The 18,393-nt window shown below is 31.9% G+C and overlaps 1 protein-coding gene across 1 annotated transcript in view; it reads left to right on the forward strand.

Moving 5' to 3' along the window:
* LOC126883059 (MTOR-associated protein MEAK7) overlaps positions 1–18,170 on the forward strand; it is an 86,728-nt gene extending 68,558 nt beyond the window's left edge. The window contains exons 5-6 of the mRNA XM_050648268.1: positions 9,376–9,602; positions 17,626–18,170. Of these exons, the coding sequence (XP_050504225.1) occupies positions 9,376–9,602; positions 17,626–17,931 (533 nt within the window). The 3' untranslated portion in view covers positions 17,932–18,170. The remainder of the gene's footprint in view (positions 1–9,375; positions 9,603–17,625) is intronic.
* Positions 18,171–18,393: the final 223 nt, after the last annotated feature.

Raw genomic sequence — 18,393 nt, forward strand, 5'->3', positions numbered from 1 at the left:
ACAACTGACGGAAAAATACGACTCCAACTACACAACATTGAAGAAATTAAATAAAGATACCCACCGATCAATCCGAAAAGACATAAGAGAAAACAATACAAGAGAAATAACTCAAATAATTCAAGAAAACAAAAGTTTAAAAGTTTTGCGGCGAAATACGAATAACATTGGCAACAAAAATATGTACAGAATAAGAAACAAAGACAACAACATTGCTACGGATAGAGCCGAAATCCTTAAGGTTGTCGAATCGGTTTATCGCGAAATGTATGAGAGCACCAACGCAAGGCAAGATCATCCCCTGCCCAAAATCACAAACCAGGGATCAGAATTAATGCCAGAAGTAACACCATACAAAGTTAAAAAGACACTTTCAGAAATGAAAAATAATAAATCCCCTGGCGATGACGGAGTAGTGATCGAGGAAATCAAACAAGGTGGAAATAAAATTATCCAGGTTTTGGCCAAACTTTTCACCGAGTGCATTTACCAAGGGAAAAACCCCTTCTCAATGGAACAATGCAGTCATTGTTTTATTGTACAAGAAAGGTGACATAACAGATCTAAAAAACTACCGTCCTATCAGTCTGCTATCACACATATATAAGCTTTTCACAAAAATTATCAAAAAAAGACTGGAGGCTAAGTTAGACTTCTATCAGCCTAGAGAACAAGCTGGGTTTAGATCCGGATATAGTACTAACAACCACCATTCTGTATGCAGCGAGGAGTACGGCAAGGAGACACCATCTCACCAAAGCTGTTCCCAACCCTTTTAGAACACAGTTTTAAGAAGGCAGATCTGAACGAATATGGTATCAATATAAATGGAGAGAAGCTCAGTCATTTGAGATTCGCAGATGACATCGTTCTTATAGCCGATCGTATGGATGATACAATAATAATGTTGAACAAGTTACATCACGCTTCCTTAGAGGTCGGACTAAAGATTAATATCAACAAGACGCAAATAATGACTAATCTGGTGCTAAATCGTAATATTGTTGTTGATGGAATGGATATTGAGCAGACTGCATCTTATAAGTACTTGGGACATGAAATTCGGTTGAGAAGAGATAACCAGACGTGCGAGCTCCCACGTCGCATAGGATTAGCCTGGGTAGCGTTTGGTAAACTGAGCTGTGTATTTAAATCGGACTTACCCATATGCCTGAAAAGGAAAATCTTTGACCAGTGTGTATTGCCTGTACTCACTTATGGAGCGGAGACATTAACACTTACAAAAAAGTTAGTGAACAAGATTCGCATAACTCAGAGGGCTATGGAGCGCCAGATGTTGGGTGTCTCCCTGAGGGACCGAATCCCAAACGAAGAAATACGTCGTAGAACAAGAACAACGGACGCCGTCGAAAGAATCGCGTCGTTCAAGTGGAATTGGGCAGGACGCGTCGCCAGAATGTCAGACAACCGATGGACAAAACGTATTGTCGAGTGGAGGCCACGAGAAGAAGCACTACGGAGCAGAGGACGACCACCAACCAGATGGGCTGACGATCTGAAGCGTATTGTCGGCAACTGGATGCAAGCCGCACAAAACAGAGAAATATGGAAAGAGCTGAGGGAGACCTATATCCAGCAGTGGACGAGTACGGGTTGATGATGATTTACTTTGTCGATAAATATTTCGTCCTTAAACTCGAAAAACTTCCGTTTGAGGCCTGTTTGTTCTTGATCGTCTACAAACTTCTTGTAGTTTAGGTCCAAAACCCTCCATCTGTTCATACAGTTGTTCGGAGTGACATGTATGTTATGCTTTTTTAATTCTTGGGCTATTGTTGCCCAAAGCATCTTGACACTTTTTATTTCCATTGTGCCCACTTTATTTCTATACTGTTTATAGAGATCTATCAACAGTTTTGATGCATTGTCACTCCACTTATAGTCCAAAGTCACTGTAGGTAACTGCTGCAAAATTAGGTAAGGCTAAAGTTCTGCAATAAAAATAGCAAAACATTAAAATGTGTCTAGTATTTTTATATAATTTTATAGAGTTGGGAATACGCCATCATACATTGATTTAGGATGGTAACCTCAAACCATGTAGGATGATCTTCCTGCATCGTTTTAAAAAAGTGATGAAATTCTCTGCTTGTGTGAGTTTTCTGTATAAGACATCCAGATCCAACATCAAAAGATCTCATACTCCAAAGTAATTTTAAATATAAAATATTTTTGTTATAATTTTGAAAACATTACCTGGACATAAATATGGAACTGTGAGTTTAATGAAACATCTAAATAAATAAATTGCGTCTTTAACATGCTCACAGAGTTTAATTTATTAGTAGAAAATAACTAAGATAAACTGGGGTTTGTTTTGAAATATGATGACCCAATTAGTAAAATTAACTTATATGATATTGACTTACCATTATTTACATCAATTTCTTTTTATTTTGTGTAAAATGTTTTAATTCCAAAAACAAATTTTATACATAAACAAATACACGTGGTATGTATGTTGAAGAAAATGGCTCCGGCGCAACTCGAACTTCAAATGGTACACAAACACGTTCCAAGAGGGTTACGTACCAGTAATCGTTTCCGGATCGAAAGAAAACCGTTCGAGGGCGATTCTGCGCATTAAAACGGTCCAATCGATTTCGTAACGGTTCAAGGGATCGAGCGTCTTGGAACGCGCCTTGTATCTCTTATCATTTTCAAGTTATATGAAGAAAAAGGAAAATTTTTAAGAAAATTTCAAAATGCGCTCTATAATTTGATCTAATTTTTTTCAAAAACAATTCATTTTAAACCCGTACAACTTTTTGAACATAGAAATAACACTATAGTAAAAGGTATTGTAGAAATAAAACGATTCATTTAAATTCTGATTAATGAGGGGTTAAATACACTTCGCATTTTTTCTTAAAATACATTAGTCATCAATTTTTTTGAAGCATATATCGCTTAGTTTGAATGTAATCGGCATCCAATATTGCTCATTTTAAATGTCTTTTCAAGCACTACAAAAAGTATTGGTAATATTATACACCTAAAATTGACCATTTCTGTGTTATTTCAAGTTGAATACAACGATTTGAGCATGCACCAAAAAACAAACTCTTTTCACCTACTATATCTCTTTTTTTATTATAATTAGAAGATTTATGAAGGAACATATTATGTCTGTATTTTTGTAAGCTACAAAAATGTTTTATATAGTTTTTTTTTTAATTAGATGCATAGTGTTTAAGGTATTCGCAAAAAACCGTTCGAAAAGGTGTTATGTTTCAATGAAAATGGCCAATTTTCAACCACAAATAATTCAGAAAGTATTGAGATTTCAAAAAAAAATTATAGAACAGTTTTTGCTTATAATTAGGTTCTCTAGCGAACTCCGTAGTTATTTTAACCAATAAATTGTCCACCCCTAAGAAGGGGTGGGAACCACCCCCAAGATAAAAGCACACATCGGCATAGAGTAGACTTTGAATTAGGAGATAAGTGGAGGCTATTCCCAAAATTTCATTAAAATCCATGCAGTAGGATAGAATTCGGAGGTAATATCCTGTTCTTGCTCTCATTGACTGGCGTAAATATATTGGCCATGTTATACGACTTGTTTCAACTTATTCTTCAGGACAAGGTATTTGGAAAGAGAGGACAATTCCGAATAGCGGCAAGCAAAATTAGGATGGCCAGGTGATCGCCAACATCCACAACGGATAGGCACCGTAAGAAGTAAGAAGAAGAAGAGACTGGGTCAGTTTCGGAGGCCTTGTTTCGCTGAGTTTTGATCATGTAAGTCGTGTGTTCGTGGAGTAGGTGGGCTAATAAACAATTTACACAAATAATTATTTCTAACAAGAGAATTGTTTAAAATTCCTTGTTCCCGATAAGGGAGAAGTACGTGCATATTCCACCATAGATGTATAACTCTGTTAGTAAGTTGCAAATCTCGCCTGTTGAATCCTCGTTTGGCTCAATTTCTCCCTGTCGCACAGTGGTCCAAAATCCCGAAAAGCTAGTCAAAAATAAATTCAACGTTTCGAGAATATTATTACATTTTCTAAAAGGGAATTAAATTCCCTATTCAGTGTTGGCAACCCTAGAGCTGTATCTCCTATATCTGAATTTCCAGTTCAGTTCAAAGTTGACCTTCGTACGGAACAGAAGCGCAGTTAAGAATAACGAATATTTTATACACATAGTCTCATGCGTGTATCTCGAAAATTCAATTCTGCAAAATGGAGGATATTCGTGGAGCCATCTTTAATATATATATATATATATATATATATATATATATATATATATATATATATATATATATATATATATATATATATTTGTACAAATATTTTCGACCGTACTGTGTTATAGTGGTTTGAAGTTTCAGCAATTCGGTCATGTGAAATAAAAGTCTATTTGTTATTTCTCAATATTTCGTCACACTTTTGTGACTTCTTCAGGAGAAAACTGTAAATTTATTAAGATTAGAAATTAACAAAAGCTAAATATTTAATTACTTACAACTATAAGAGTATTAATTTAGATTTTTTTAACATATCGTAAGGGACATTGACTTAATTTTGATTTTGACATTTATTATTTCGGAGTTATGGTAACTGCAATAAACTTTATATTCATAGAATATTGTCTGATATTTAAAATTCTTTTTTTAATAATAAATAGGTCAAAGTAAACCAAAGAAAATATTAACGGAATTTTAAGGTGGAAAGGTATGATTAATAGTAGAAAAATTTTAGAAAGAGACTAGAGTATATTAAATTGATCTATAAAATGTAAGTGATGGTACATAGTGAGTTAGTATAAGGCTGATATTTTTCGAAATTAAATAAAAATTAAGATGGATTAATTATTAGGTGAATAATTGAGTAATTTGTTTGAATTTTTACACTTTTTGAAAATATTTTAAAGGTTATTTATTATTTAGAATGTTACAGTAGATATTACTCAAATGGTTAGTATCAGTCTTATAATTAATAGATTCTGGAGTTTTGATAATATGTACCATCTCAAGGAAGAGTCAATATTAAGCAACGTGTCACTCAACATAAAAGTGACTGTAATATCAGAAAAAACTGTTGTGCCTTGGTAGAACACCATTTAAAGACGGGACATAAATTTGACTTTAACAATGTAAAAATCTTGGAACAAGTTGACAATTATAAAAAACGACTCTTCCTTGAGATGGTACATATTATCAAAACTCCAGAATCTATTAATTATAAGACTGATACTAACCATTTGAGTAATATCTACTGTAACATTCTAAATAATAAATAACCTTTAAAATATTTTCAAAAAGTGTAAAAATTCAAACAAATTACTCAATTATTCACCTAATAATTAATCCATCTTAATTTTTATTTAATTTCGAAAAATATCAGCCTTATACTAACTCACTATGTACCATCACTTACATTTTATAGATCAATTTAATATACTCTAGTCTCTTTCTAAAATTTTTCTACTATTAATCATACCTTTCCACCTTAAAATTCCGTTAATATTTTCTTTGGTTTACTTTGACCTATTTATTATTAAAAAAAGAATTTTAAATATCAGACAATATTCTATGAATATAAAGTTTATTGCAGTTACCATAACTCCGAAATAATAAATGTCAAAATCAAAATTAAGTCAATGTCCCTTACGATATGTTAAAAAAATCTAAATTAATACTCTTATAGTTGTAAGTAATTAAATATTTAGCTTTTGTTAATTTCTAATCTTAATAAATTTACAGTTTTCTCCTGAAGAAGTCACAAAAGTGTGACGAAATATTGAGAAATAACAAATAGACTTTTATTTCACATTACCGAATTGCTGAAACTTCAAACCACTATATATATATATATATATATATATATATATATATATATATATATATATATATATATATATATATATATATATATATATATATATATATATATATATATATATATATATATATATATATATATATATATATATATATATATATATATATATATATATATATATATATATATATATATATATTATATATATATATATACAGGGTGTCCAGAAACTCTACCGACAAACGAAGACAGGAGATTCCTCAGATAATTTTAGGACAATTTAACCCAATTCACCTAGTCCGAAAATGCTTCCTAAGGAAGCTAGAGCTCTTTGAAGATGGCGTCATGTAATTAGTGTTTCTTAAATACCTCCAGAACGCTTCTATTTAGAAAAACGAAAATTGGTGTACATATTTACTTTCCAGAAATGAATCGATTCCATCCATTACGAATTTCAAGTACCGGTCATAGGCGTCCTTTTTGGGTAGGGCAACGGTTATTTTATCGCCTAACTTTTTTGTCTTTAATTTTTAAGCATTTTTTACTCTGAATTATTAAATTGTGAGCTATTCTAGTACTGAAAGGTACTCTTACTTTAAGTCGATAGAATACACCGTTTTCTAGAAAAATCGATTTGAAAATTTTTCGTTCTTTGAATTTCAAAAAAAGAAGATTCAAAAAAAAATATTTAGAAAGATGAAAACTGGTACATTTATTTATATTCCAGAGATTAATCTATTTCATTAATGGCGAATTTCTAGTTCCGGTCATAGGCGTCCGTTTTGGGTAGGTCAACAGTCATTTTATAGCATAACTTTATTATCTTTAATTTTTAAGTATTTTTGACACTAGATTATTCAATTATGAGATATTCGAGTACTAAAAGTTACTCTTGCTTTAAGTTGGTAAAATACATCGTTTTTTTTTTAATTTTTTTCAACTTTTTTTTTTTCAAATTCCCAAAACCAAAGACATTCAAATCGATTTTTCTAGAAAACGGTGTGTCCTACCGACTTAAAGTAAGAGTAACTTTTAGTACTAGAATACCTCACAATTTAATAATCCAGTATCAAAAATGCTTTAAATTTAAAGACATAAAAGTTATGCAATAAAATAACCGTTGCCTTACCCAAAACGGACGCCTATGACCGGTAATATAAATTCGCAATGGATGGAATCGACTCATTTCTGGAAAGTAAATATGTATACAAATTTTCGTTTTTCTAAATAGAAGCGTTCTGGAGGTATTTAAGAAAAACTAATTACATGGCGCCATCTTCAAAGAGCTCTAGCTCCCTTAGGAAGCATTTTCGGACTAGGTGAATTGGGTTAAACTTAAAATTATCTGAGGAATCTCCTGTCTGCGTTTGTCGGTAGAGTTTCTGGACACCCTGTATATATATATATATATATATATATATATATATATATATATATATATATATATATAGATATAATGGATTTCTACGGCTGTCGCCGCCTCTCCATACCCAGCTTCCAATTTTTTCTATCGTAACACATATCTTCATCTAATTGCCTGGAATCCATTGCCTCCTGAATATTGTCCCTCCAGCTTCTCCGTGGTCGTCCTCTTCTTCTTCTCTCCGGTGGGACCCACTCTAATATTTTTCTCGGCCAGCGAGTCTCATTCATTCTTTTAACGTGACCGAACCATGTCAGCTGTCTCTTATCAATATCGTCTATTATAGTTGCCGTTTAATAAAAGCCGATAATATCAAAATATTTGTATATGTGTTGTATTTAGTAGATTTTAAGTTGAAATTAAGTAATAAGAAAGTATATATTTTGAAAAAATTAAATTTTCAAATAGCCAAATAGTTAAGTATTCCATCGAATTCCAAGATGTTACTACAATCATCATTTAGCTTATATTTCTCTCATTAAGATTCAAAAAAATTAGCTGCCACTATCTGCCCCTTTGGTTTTTCGAGAATTTTTTGTACAAGCGCTTTGCGCTATGAGTTTCAATATGAATCGTTAACAACGCAGAATAAACAGATCATGCCGCAGCATTCAGGTAGTTGTTATGACTGTAGATCTTTAGTTATTTCAGTATCATAGGGTAAAATCGTAGATAAAAGGGTCAGGTATTACAGTATTATTGAAAAATAAAGTAAAAATTAGTTTTGACTTTCATATGATTAATAATCGAATATAACGTTGGAATAAAAAAAGAATGTGTGTGTACTTTGTACGCACGTAAGAAGTTATACTTCTATTATATGATTTAAACGAAATTAATATACTTTTTATTTATATTTTGTTTAAATATTAAACTAATTTATACTTACTACTTCTCAAACATTTTTATTAGAACAGTGCCAAAAATTAAAATAATAAAAGAATAAAACACACACAAACACATTAAACAAGCCACAAATGATGTCTGAACATTAATTGTCGAAAATTTTTTTAACTAAATACGTATTTTCTGAAAATACAATTATATAATACATATATTTACAATCATAAAATGTATTAAAAAAAAACAAAAAAGAAAGTTTCTATTGGGACTCGAACCAGCGCTGATAAGAGCGGTTGGTATTGGAATTCATTCGCCTTCTCCGCGTAGCCACGGACACTATGTGTCATTATTTACGAAGATCGACTAACTAAACGGATTAAACTTGTGATATTTTGATATTTTGAAAATTGATCAAATTATTTTAATTTTGAATTGAAATGATTTAGAATTGAAAAAATACAACAAAACATAGAGCAAAAAAACAATATATTAGGTGAATATTGATAGAAATTTTGATGGTAATCAAATTATATAAATAAAAGTATTACATACTATGTATTTTGGCAGATCAATTAGGTAGGTTTATACCCATGATACATTAACAATTATTACGTACCTGTTGCTTTTAAAAACTATTTAAAAGTCACTACAATATTATAAACTTTTTTGTTTCTGTCCTCACAACAATAAAACTAATATATTATACATTTGTTTACCTTTACCTTTACCTCCAAACCACAGCTGCCATATCGGATAATTTTTGACATGTCATTTGAACATCCAATCAGAACAAAGTTATAATGCGCATGCGCCGGGCTGATAGGTTTTAACATATAAAAAAATCACCCTCTATCGCCGATAAAGAAGTATAACTTCAAAAATTGCGGATTGTATCCGCCATTTTGTTTTTTGAAATTTCTATTTCGAATTCGTAATCAGCAACCTCAAAAACCCCCGGATATCAAATTTCGACAGTATTATATATATTTAAAATACATAAACCCTCCATATTACATCCGCCATTTTGTTTTTTGCAGTTTAGACTTCGGATTCGTAATTAGCGACCTCAAAAACCCCTGGATGCCTAATTTCATGCAAATCAAAAAACGTTTTCATATTTCGGCATCTTTTCAGGTTTTTGGACCACCGTGTGTCGTGCCGTATCAAATGCTTCCTCGAAATTAAACAAGCTGGTATTTAAATCCTGATTAATCACCTATGATTGGTCCATTTATATTACCTGTTTTACAATCACTCACTAGAAGAATAGACTAATAACATGAACTATTTTAGGTAGGATAGTTAATCAGGGACCATCAGTGCTCGTAGTAGAAGATTCCAACGGTTACACGTTTGGAGGATTCGCTCCCGCAAATTGGGAACTGAATGCCAAATTCTTTGGCGACGATAGCAGTTTCCTCTTTACGTTAGCTCCAAGAATGCGAGTGTTTACATCTACAGGTTACAACCAGAACTTCCAGTATCTTAATTTACATCAGCAGACGCTTCCAAACGGCATGGTAAGATAGGATTTGTATGTAAAAATCCAAAGTAATTCAACTTAGACATACTTCATTAATTCGCTGTGTGTGCTATTAAAAATATTTTTAACAAAATTAATGTAAAAAGGGGTAGTTCCCTGGGTTGGCTGTATACCTTATAGTTAAACAAACTGGAACATGAAGTAAAAACCACTTCTATGTAAAAGGTATATTTACTAAAAAATTTTTAGAATCCCAATGGATTCAATAAAATGAGTTCATCAGAACGTTTTCAAACCTATCGGTCCATCATCAGTGAATCTAAAATCAAATAAGTAATCCCACTATTAAAATTGAAAAGATGGTTGAAATTGTGAAAGTTAAAAAATGTGGTTATGATTACTTACTTGAATACTTGCAAAATAGCCCCAGAACCAAACAATGGTTGTGATTATAAATAAATCTACATTATGTTAAAATAAATTTAAAATGGCTAAACGCCGATGTTCAGGGATTAAACCTCTGGGAACATGGTGAAACTCTACCCGAGGACCCAATCAACCATCTTCGGTTAACGATGACTACTACAAAGCTTTGACACTTAGTAGTCATCGTTGACCGAAGATGGTTGATTGGGTCCTCGGGTAGAGTTTCACCATGTTCCCAGAGGTTTAATCCCTGAACATCGGCGTTTAGCCATTTTAAATTTATTTTAACATAATGTAGATTTATTTATAATCACAACCATTGTTTGGTTCTGGGGCTATTTTGCAAGTATTCAAGTAAGTAATCATAACCACATTTTTTAACTTTCACAATTTCAACCATCTTTTCAATTTTAATAGTGGGATTACTTATTTGATTTTAGATTCACTGATGATGGACCGATAGGTTTGAAAACGTTCTGATGAACTCATTTTATTGAATCCATTGGGATTCTAAAAATTTTTTAGTAAATATACCTTTTACATAGAAGTGGTTTTTACTTCATGTTCCAGTTTGTTTAAAATCAATGTATATCGAAGCCGTCTATAATTTAAAATTATTTTCGATTATACAGGGTGAGTCAGAACGACGGTACGAACCAAAGTTGTGTTTTTTTTTTAATGGAATACCGTATATATTAAATCATTTTTGAATATATTTTTTAAAAATAAAGTTAACAATTTTCGAAATATTTACATTTTTATTGAGAAAAATGATAATAATATTCAAAGGGCTGTGAATTAGGCTTTCAAGGTAATAAAAATTTAAATAACATCTCAAAGTTTTTTTAGTGTACTGTTATTTTTAAATAAATTAACATATTTGACATATAGCCATAAAATATACAAATCACTATTTGCAAATACAAAATTTTCTAATTTTTTTTAATGGAACACCCTGTATATTAGTATTGCCTTTTGTAGTAAATATTACAACCTTTCTTTTGGTATAAGGTTGTATGTACCTAGCATGTTTTGTTTTGTAGATATTTTAAAAAAACTATAGATTTTACGTTTTTGCGGATTTTTTATTAAAAAAATTTTTGGCAAAAAAAATAATTATAATCTGGTTTTAGAAACATACATCAAAATATCAAATGTGAAAATAAAAACGTAATTAAAGATTAAAATAATTCGTTTACTAGTACAATTCAATTGAATTTGATAACTTAGAATTATTTTACAAAAAATATTTTACCATACTAATGAATACATAAATTAGTTACTAAAATAAACAACCAAATTTGATATCTACCCTAGTAATGTTTCTACCACAGCAACTTTCCTGTAACAAATTAATTGTTAGTTATATTGTATTTACGAGTAATCAGTTAAACTTATTTAGCTTTTAAATTTACTTACATCTTGAGAACATAATTATAAAGTATGCTTTGAAACAAATGAATGGTAAGTGTATTAGCCAAATTATTTATTAATATAAATAGTATTAACTGGTGTCACAAAAGCTGGTAATTCTTTTGTACAGTGGAACCTCGATAGGTCGGATTAATCGGGACCGCGGCCGATCCGGGTTATCGAAAATCCGGGTTAGCCTGAGAATATGGTAAAAATTAATAAAATACTATATACTTACAGGTAAACTCTATTATAATCGCGAAAACATGAAATGCATATGGACAATACATCTAAATTACGTACAGTTGTATACAGTATTGTTCATTTCTTGGTAAAAAACTCAGTCAAACTGAAATAATGTTTGATTTGTCTGATGAAAATCGGTCCAGGTTAGCCGAACTTTCGGGTTATCGGAGGCCGACTTATCGGAGGCCGACTTATCGGAGGCCGACTTATCGGGGTTCCACTGTAGTTGAAATTTTTGTAACAATTTTTTATATTATAAATTTTAATTTTTCAACCGAACAATTGGTGGATATAACATTTTTTTGTTTTAGGCGAAACCATTAGGAAATATTAGCAGCTTTTGTGACACGACTGCATATATACTATTTACTTTATAATATACTTCTATAACGTTCATTTGTTTCAAAGCATACTTTATACGTTCTCAAGATGTAGGTAAATTAATTATTAACTTATTAACTATTAATTATTAATTATTATTAATTATTAATTATTAATAAAGTTACTAGGGTAGATTTTAGAATTGGTTGTTTAACTGAATAATTAATTTATCCATATTAATTACTTATTAGTATGGTAAAAAATTGTTTGTAACATAATTTTAAAGTTATTGAATTCAATTAAGTTGCACTTGCATACGTTTTATTTTAATCTTTAATTACGTTTTTATTTTCATCTTTGATATTTTAGTGTATGTTTCTAAAATCAGATTATAATTTTTTTTGCAAAAAAATTTAACTAAAATTATCGCGGATATAAAATATCCGCGAAACGTAAAATCTACAGTTCTTTTTTAAATATTTACAAAACCAAACATGCTATCTACATACAAGCTTATACCAAACGAAAGGTTGTAATATTTACTACAAAATGCAATACTAATAATTAAAAAAAAATAAGAAAATTTTGATTTTGCAAATAGTGATCACACTGGATATTTTATGGCTATAAGTAAAAGATATTAAATTATTTAAAAATGACACTATTATAAAAACTTTGACCTACCACTTAAATTTTTATTACGTTGGAAACATAATCCACAGTCCTATATCACCATTTTTCTCAATAAAAATATAAATATTTCGAAAATTATTAACTTAGGCCTATAAGACCTTATACAAATTTTTCATATTTTTAAAAACTATATTCAAAAATGATTTAATATATAGGGTGTCCCATTTAAAAAAATGGTTCATACCGTCGTTCTGACTCACCCTGTATAATCGAAAATAATTTTAAATTATAGACGGTTTTGATATACATTAGTTTTGTTAAAAACATTTTTTTGTATATCCCATAGTTTAGCCGTAATCAAAGAAAACCAGAGGTTTGGCGCACCCTGTATACCGATTGAGCAATTTCTCATGGTTGGTATGGCCTTTAATGAGAGCGACAAAGAGACATGTATTTATTATACATTTAAAACGGTCTAGAAGATATACGCCTGCAAAGCGAGGTAGCGCCAACAACCCACTTCGTGTCGTAGGTAGGGCTTTCTCAGCACAGCGTTGCCAAAGTAGATTTAAAAAAGAAAATGACAAAGTAGAAAAAATTATAATATTTAACTTTTTGTGAACGAATATAATAAACAAATTATTTAAAAGAAAAAAACTTAAGTAAAAGATATTGTTTTCACCAATTTTAAAAAAAGTGGGTGAAAAAGGTTGAATTATATTTCAACGTTTTAACATTTTTTTAAAATGGATGAAAACAATATTTTTTTACTTAAGTTTTTTTCTTTTAAATAATTTGTTTATTATATTCGTTCACAAAAAGTTAAATATTATAATTTTTTCTACTTTGTTATTTTCTTTTTTAAATCTACTTTGACAACGCTGTGCTGAGAAAGCCCTATCTACGACACGAAGTGGGTTGTTGGTGCTACCTCGCTTTGCCGGCGTATATCTTCTAGACCGTTTTAAATGTATAATAAATACATGTCTCTTTATCGCTCTCATTAAAGGCCATACCAACCATGAGAAATTGCTCAATCGGTATACCACGTGGGGCAGAAGTAATCACCCTATTGGAAAACGCTCTATCTTCTTTTTCAGCCACTCCACTTTTGCATCCACTCCTAGATAAAGGCCTCTCCATGAGTTCTCCATTCTTCTCTGTTTTGTGCTATTTGGTGCCAGTTTCTCCCCATTTTTGCTTTGATGTCGTCCTGCCATCGTTTTTGTGGTCTTCCTCTACCACAACTGTGCTCGCGTGGTCTCCAATGTACAATGCTTCTCGTCCACCTTCCAACGCTTTGTCGTGCCACGTGTACTACCCAGTTCTATTTCATTTGCTCAATTCTCAAAAATTCCATCTTCCGCCTTCGTCCTGCTTCGCACGTTCTCATTTCGTATATGTTCCCTCAGAGATACTCCTAACAGCTCGTTCGATCGCCCTCGCCCTGTGTCGTTGTCAATCTATTGGCCTCTGTAACACCTCTGTAAGTGTCATCGTCTCCAATACATAGGTCATAACTGGTAGAATACGACTGTTGAATACCCTTTTCTTTAGATTTATTGGATTTTTTTGGTTTTTAACACATCAATGAGTTCCTACTGCTGCCCAAGTCATTCGGATTCTTCTACACTCCAGGCCAAAAAAATCGGGACACCTTAAAAATGGGTCATTTTTGATATCTCGAATCTCCTAAACCTGTTGTCCGATTTTAGTGATTTTTTTAATATGTTATAGCCTTATTCTCTAAGAATATGGATGTAGTAATAGTGTTGCTGAACAGGTAAATGCCATTGTATACCGGGTTTAACAATAATACTGTGTTTTTTCCTGAAAGTTCGTAACACCCTGTGGAATATTCTAGCATTTAAAAAATATTGAAATTAAAACTCAATTGTAGCCTTAGCATTTCGTAACATTCTGCTTTTTGACTCATTCACTTATGTTGATAATGAAAAAGTTAGCTACTTTGAGAACTAGCCATGTTCTTCATCAATACAGGGTGTTTCTAAATAAGTGCGACAAACTGTAAGGGGTAATTCTACATGAACAAATAATGACCGTTTGATTTATAAACATATGTCTGCAAATGCTTCGTTTCCGAAATACCGGATGTTGAATTTTTTCTTACACACTGACGATTTATTTATTGCTCCAAAACCGGTTGAGATATGCAAATGAAATTTGGTTGATTTTAAGAGGCAGTTATTGCGCATTTTTAGACATACAATTATGTATTTTATATTCACCATTGGCGTGCATGCGGGTCATATTACCTGGTCATATTACCTGTATGCACGCCAATGGCGAATATAAAATTTTTAGTTGTATGTCAAAAATGTGAAATAACTACCTCTTAAAACCTACCAAATTTCATTTGCATATCTCAACAGGTTTTAGAGCAATAAATAAATCGTCATTTTGTAAGAAAAAATTCAACATCCCGTATCTCGGAAACGAAGCATTTGCGGACATATGTTTATAAAGCAAACTTTCATTATTTTTTCATGCAGAATGAACCCTTAAAGATTGTCGCACTTGTTAAGAAACACCCTGTATTGATGAAGAACATGGCTAGTTGTCAAAGTACCTAATTTTTCCATTATATAACATAAGTGAATGAATCAAAAAGCAGAATGTGAAGAAAGGCTAAGGCTACAATTGAGTTTTAATTTCAATATTTTTTAAATGCCAAAAATATTCCACAGGGTGTTACGAATTTTCATGAAAAAACACAGTATCATTGTTACACCCGGTATAAAATGACATTTACCTGTTCAGCAACACTATTACTATATGCATATTCATAGAGAATAAGGCTGTAACATATTAAAAAATCACTAAAATCGGACAACAGGTTTAGGAGATTAGAGATATCAAAAATGACCCATTTTTAAGGTGTCCCGATTTTTTTGGCCAGGAGTGTAGTTATTTCTGCCGTTTGATTCTGTTTGCCTAGTTTGATCGTGTGACCTAGGTATACAGTAACCGCCACCCTACTAGGCACATAGGAACATTGAGCTATTACAGTCCTAGACCCTTCACTTGTTGCAATGTTTATTTTTATGTCTAGTGACGTTTAGAACATCAGAAGAAAATGTATAGAAACTGAATAGTAACATAGAAAGTTGACAATTAATAGATCAGCTGTATTTAACGCTTCTAGTTGTCATTTTGTTAAAGTTGTAAAAGTTTTAAAGTATTGTAATATTAAAGGTAAAGTTTTCAATCCTAATAGGAACATTAATAATATTGAACAATATTAAAAATATTACTAAAAGATTTTTAAATTGAAAACTTATTGGTCCATTTCCCTGATAAGTGATAACACCTCCATGGCTTCTAAAATTTGCAAGCCAGATGGATGCTGCAGTGAAGACAAGAGGGAATTCTAAAAAGTTGCAATTCACAACACCCGTCTGCAGCTTGGTAAAGTTCCAACGTAAAATGGACCTAGTTACTCTATAGGAGTAATACTAATATAAAATAAAAATGTATACCATTTTTATTCAGTTGCAATGCGAAGGCAAAACAATCTTACTTTTCACTTAGAACAGGAAGCGCAGTCCAGCACTCTGAATCGACGATTTTTCGGCTCTTATTGGAGTCATTATCGGAGAGGCGTAGGCCTGCTGCTTTCTCTACAATGTCTTTTAGCTCTACAATGTTCTTTGTGTACTTATCTTCTTCTGTGTCTTCTTTAAGGTGTCCACCAACATTTCGTTAAGCTGCTCAATATTGGTTTCATCTTGCACGTCTTGCTGTAGGTTAGTCTCTATTTCTTCCTGATATGACTTGTGTTAGTAATCGCAATGAGTGTAACATTTTTAGTCCTTGTTACCTTAACCACATTTATTTCCTTCTTTACGTTCAAGACTATCTTTGCTCTAACCATTCTATGGTCACTTCCGCTTGAAAATTGATTTAATACAACGTAGAATGAAGTAAACACTTCTGTTGTATATAGGTATATGAATTTATTAAAAAATTCCTTAAAGTTTATCCACGAGGTAGTGGAAAATTACAATGCACAAAACGTTTTCGGTCAAAATTGACCATCATCAGTGTGATCCTGGAAATAAGTAAAACCCTTAAATTTAAAAGCAAAAGGGTGAAATTTTGACAGTTGAAAAAATAGGTATTTGGAACTAGCCACTTCATTAGGTGTAAAACCTCTAAATTACATTATTGATACATTTAACATTGAGAAGTAGTCGACATTAAGTCGATGTATTAAGATTTATGGAATGCCATGTGGATGTACTTCATCCTTTCTAGAAATTGCACATAGTGCTTAAGTGAGAGGTTAACGACCAACTGGCTGGTAGACTGATGGGTGCCAAAGATGTATAACAAGATGTCACAGAAAAGTGTCTTGTTATACATCTTTGGCACCCATCAGTCTACCAGCCAGTTGGTCGTTAACCTCTCACTTGTGCACTACCTTGTGCAATTTTGAGCAAGGATGAAGTACATCCACATGGCATTCCATAAATCTTAATACATCGAATTAATGTCGAACACTTTTCAATGTTAAATATATCAATAATGTAATTTAGAGGTTTTTACACCTAATGAAGTGGCTAGTTTCAAATACTTGTACACTGGACGTAAGTAACAACATTTTCTATTTTTCCAACTGTCAAAATTTCACCCTTTTGCTTTTAAATTTAAGGGGTTTACTTATTTCCAGGTGCACACTGATGATGGTCAGTTTTGACCGAAAACGTTTTGTGCATTGTAATTTTCCAATACCTTGTGGATAAATTTTAAGGAATTTTTTAATAAATTCATATACCTATATACAACAGAGGTGTTTACTTCATTATGCGTTGTCTTATCGAAGGTATACAGCCAACTACAGGGTTTTGCCCTTTTTAAAGTTTTGATTTAATACAGTTACGTCTTGAACAGCATCTTTTTGTTAATAAATATAAAGTCAATATCGTTCTTGTTCAAGCCATTTGGTGTTAAGCTTTATAATATTAAGTTTATAAAATAATATTGTGATTGTGTTTCAGGCAATTGGCGGTCAACATGGATATTGTGGTCTTTGGATCGACAGCGAATACGGTAGTGGTCAAAGCAGTCCCTCGTGTACAACATACAGAAGTTACAATCAACTCTCCCACGCCAAAGAATTTACCTTCCGACATATGGAAGTGTGGGGCATCGGCCAACCGCCTGCAACGCCTCAAGAAAAAGGGGAGCGAGTAACAGGAGCTGGAATGAGCATTCTCGACGGAAATATAGAAAGCAAAGCCATGTTGAAAATGGCCGGGAAAACACTGCACAGTGAAGGAGTAGTAGAGCCTCCGCTAGAATAGTCAAAGAGACATTTGCCTTTCCACACGTTCTTAAACCAAAAAGAGTGATAACTTATTTTAAAACTAACTGAAATTATACGGGAAATCTCTATTTTAAAAATATCAATTTAAGTACACAGATTTTTGTGATAGTTGTATTCGTAATATAAAGTTAGGAATTCGGTATATACTTTAACACGGACGAAAAATACGTAAATGTTTTATGACCGCATTCACCAAATACAAACACTAGGGAATGACGAGATATTTCCTTCTTATTATACATCGGAATGTAGATTTTTTACGGTCTTAACGCCTCGTAGGAATCATTCTCTGGCTGGTTCGATTCAAACGTTCGCAAATTCCAATTCGAGGTCTTAATTTAATTATTATGCTTATATGGGATGAGTCACAATTATTGGTGTAATAAAATTACATTTGTCATTTTGAAAATTGACATACTTAGCCTATATCTTATAGTCC

This window comes from Diabrotica virgifera, chromosome 4 (genome assembly GCF_917563875.1).
Source record: "Diabrotica virgifera virgifera chromosome 4, PGI_DIABVI_V3a".
Taxonomy (NCBI): Eukaryota; Metazoa; Arthropoda; class Insecta; order Coleoptera; family Chrysomelidae; genus Diabrotica; species Diabrotica virgifera.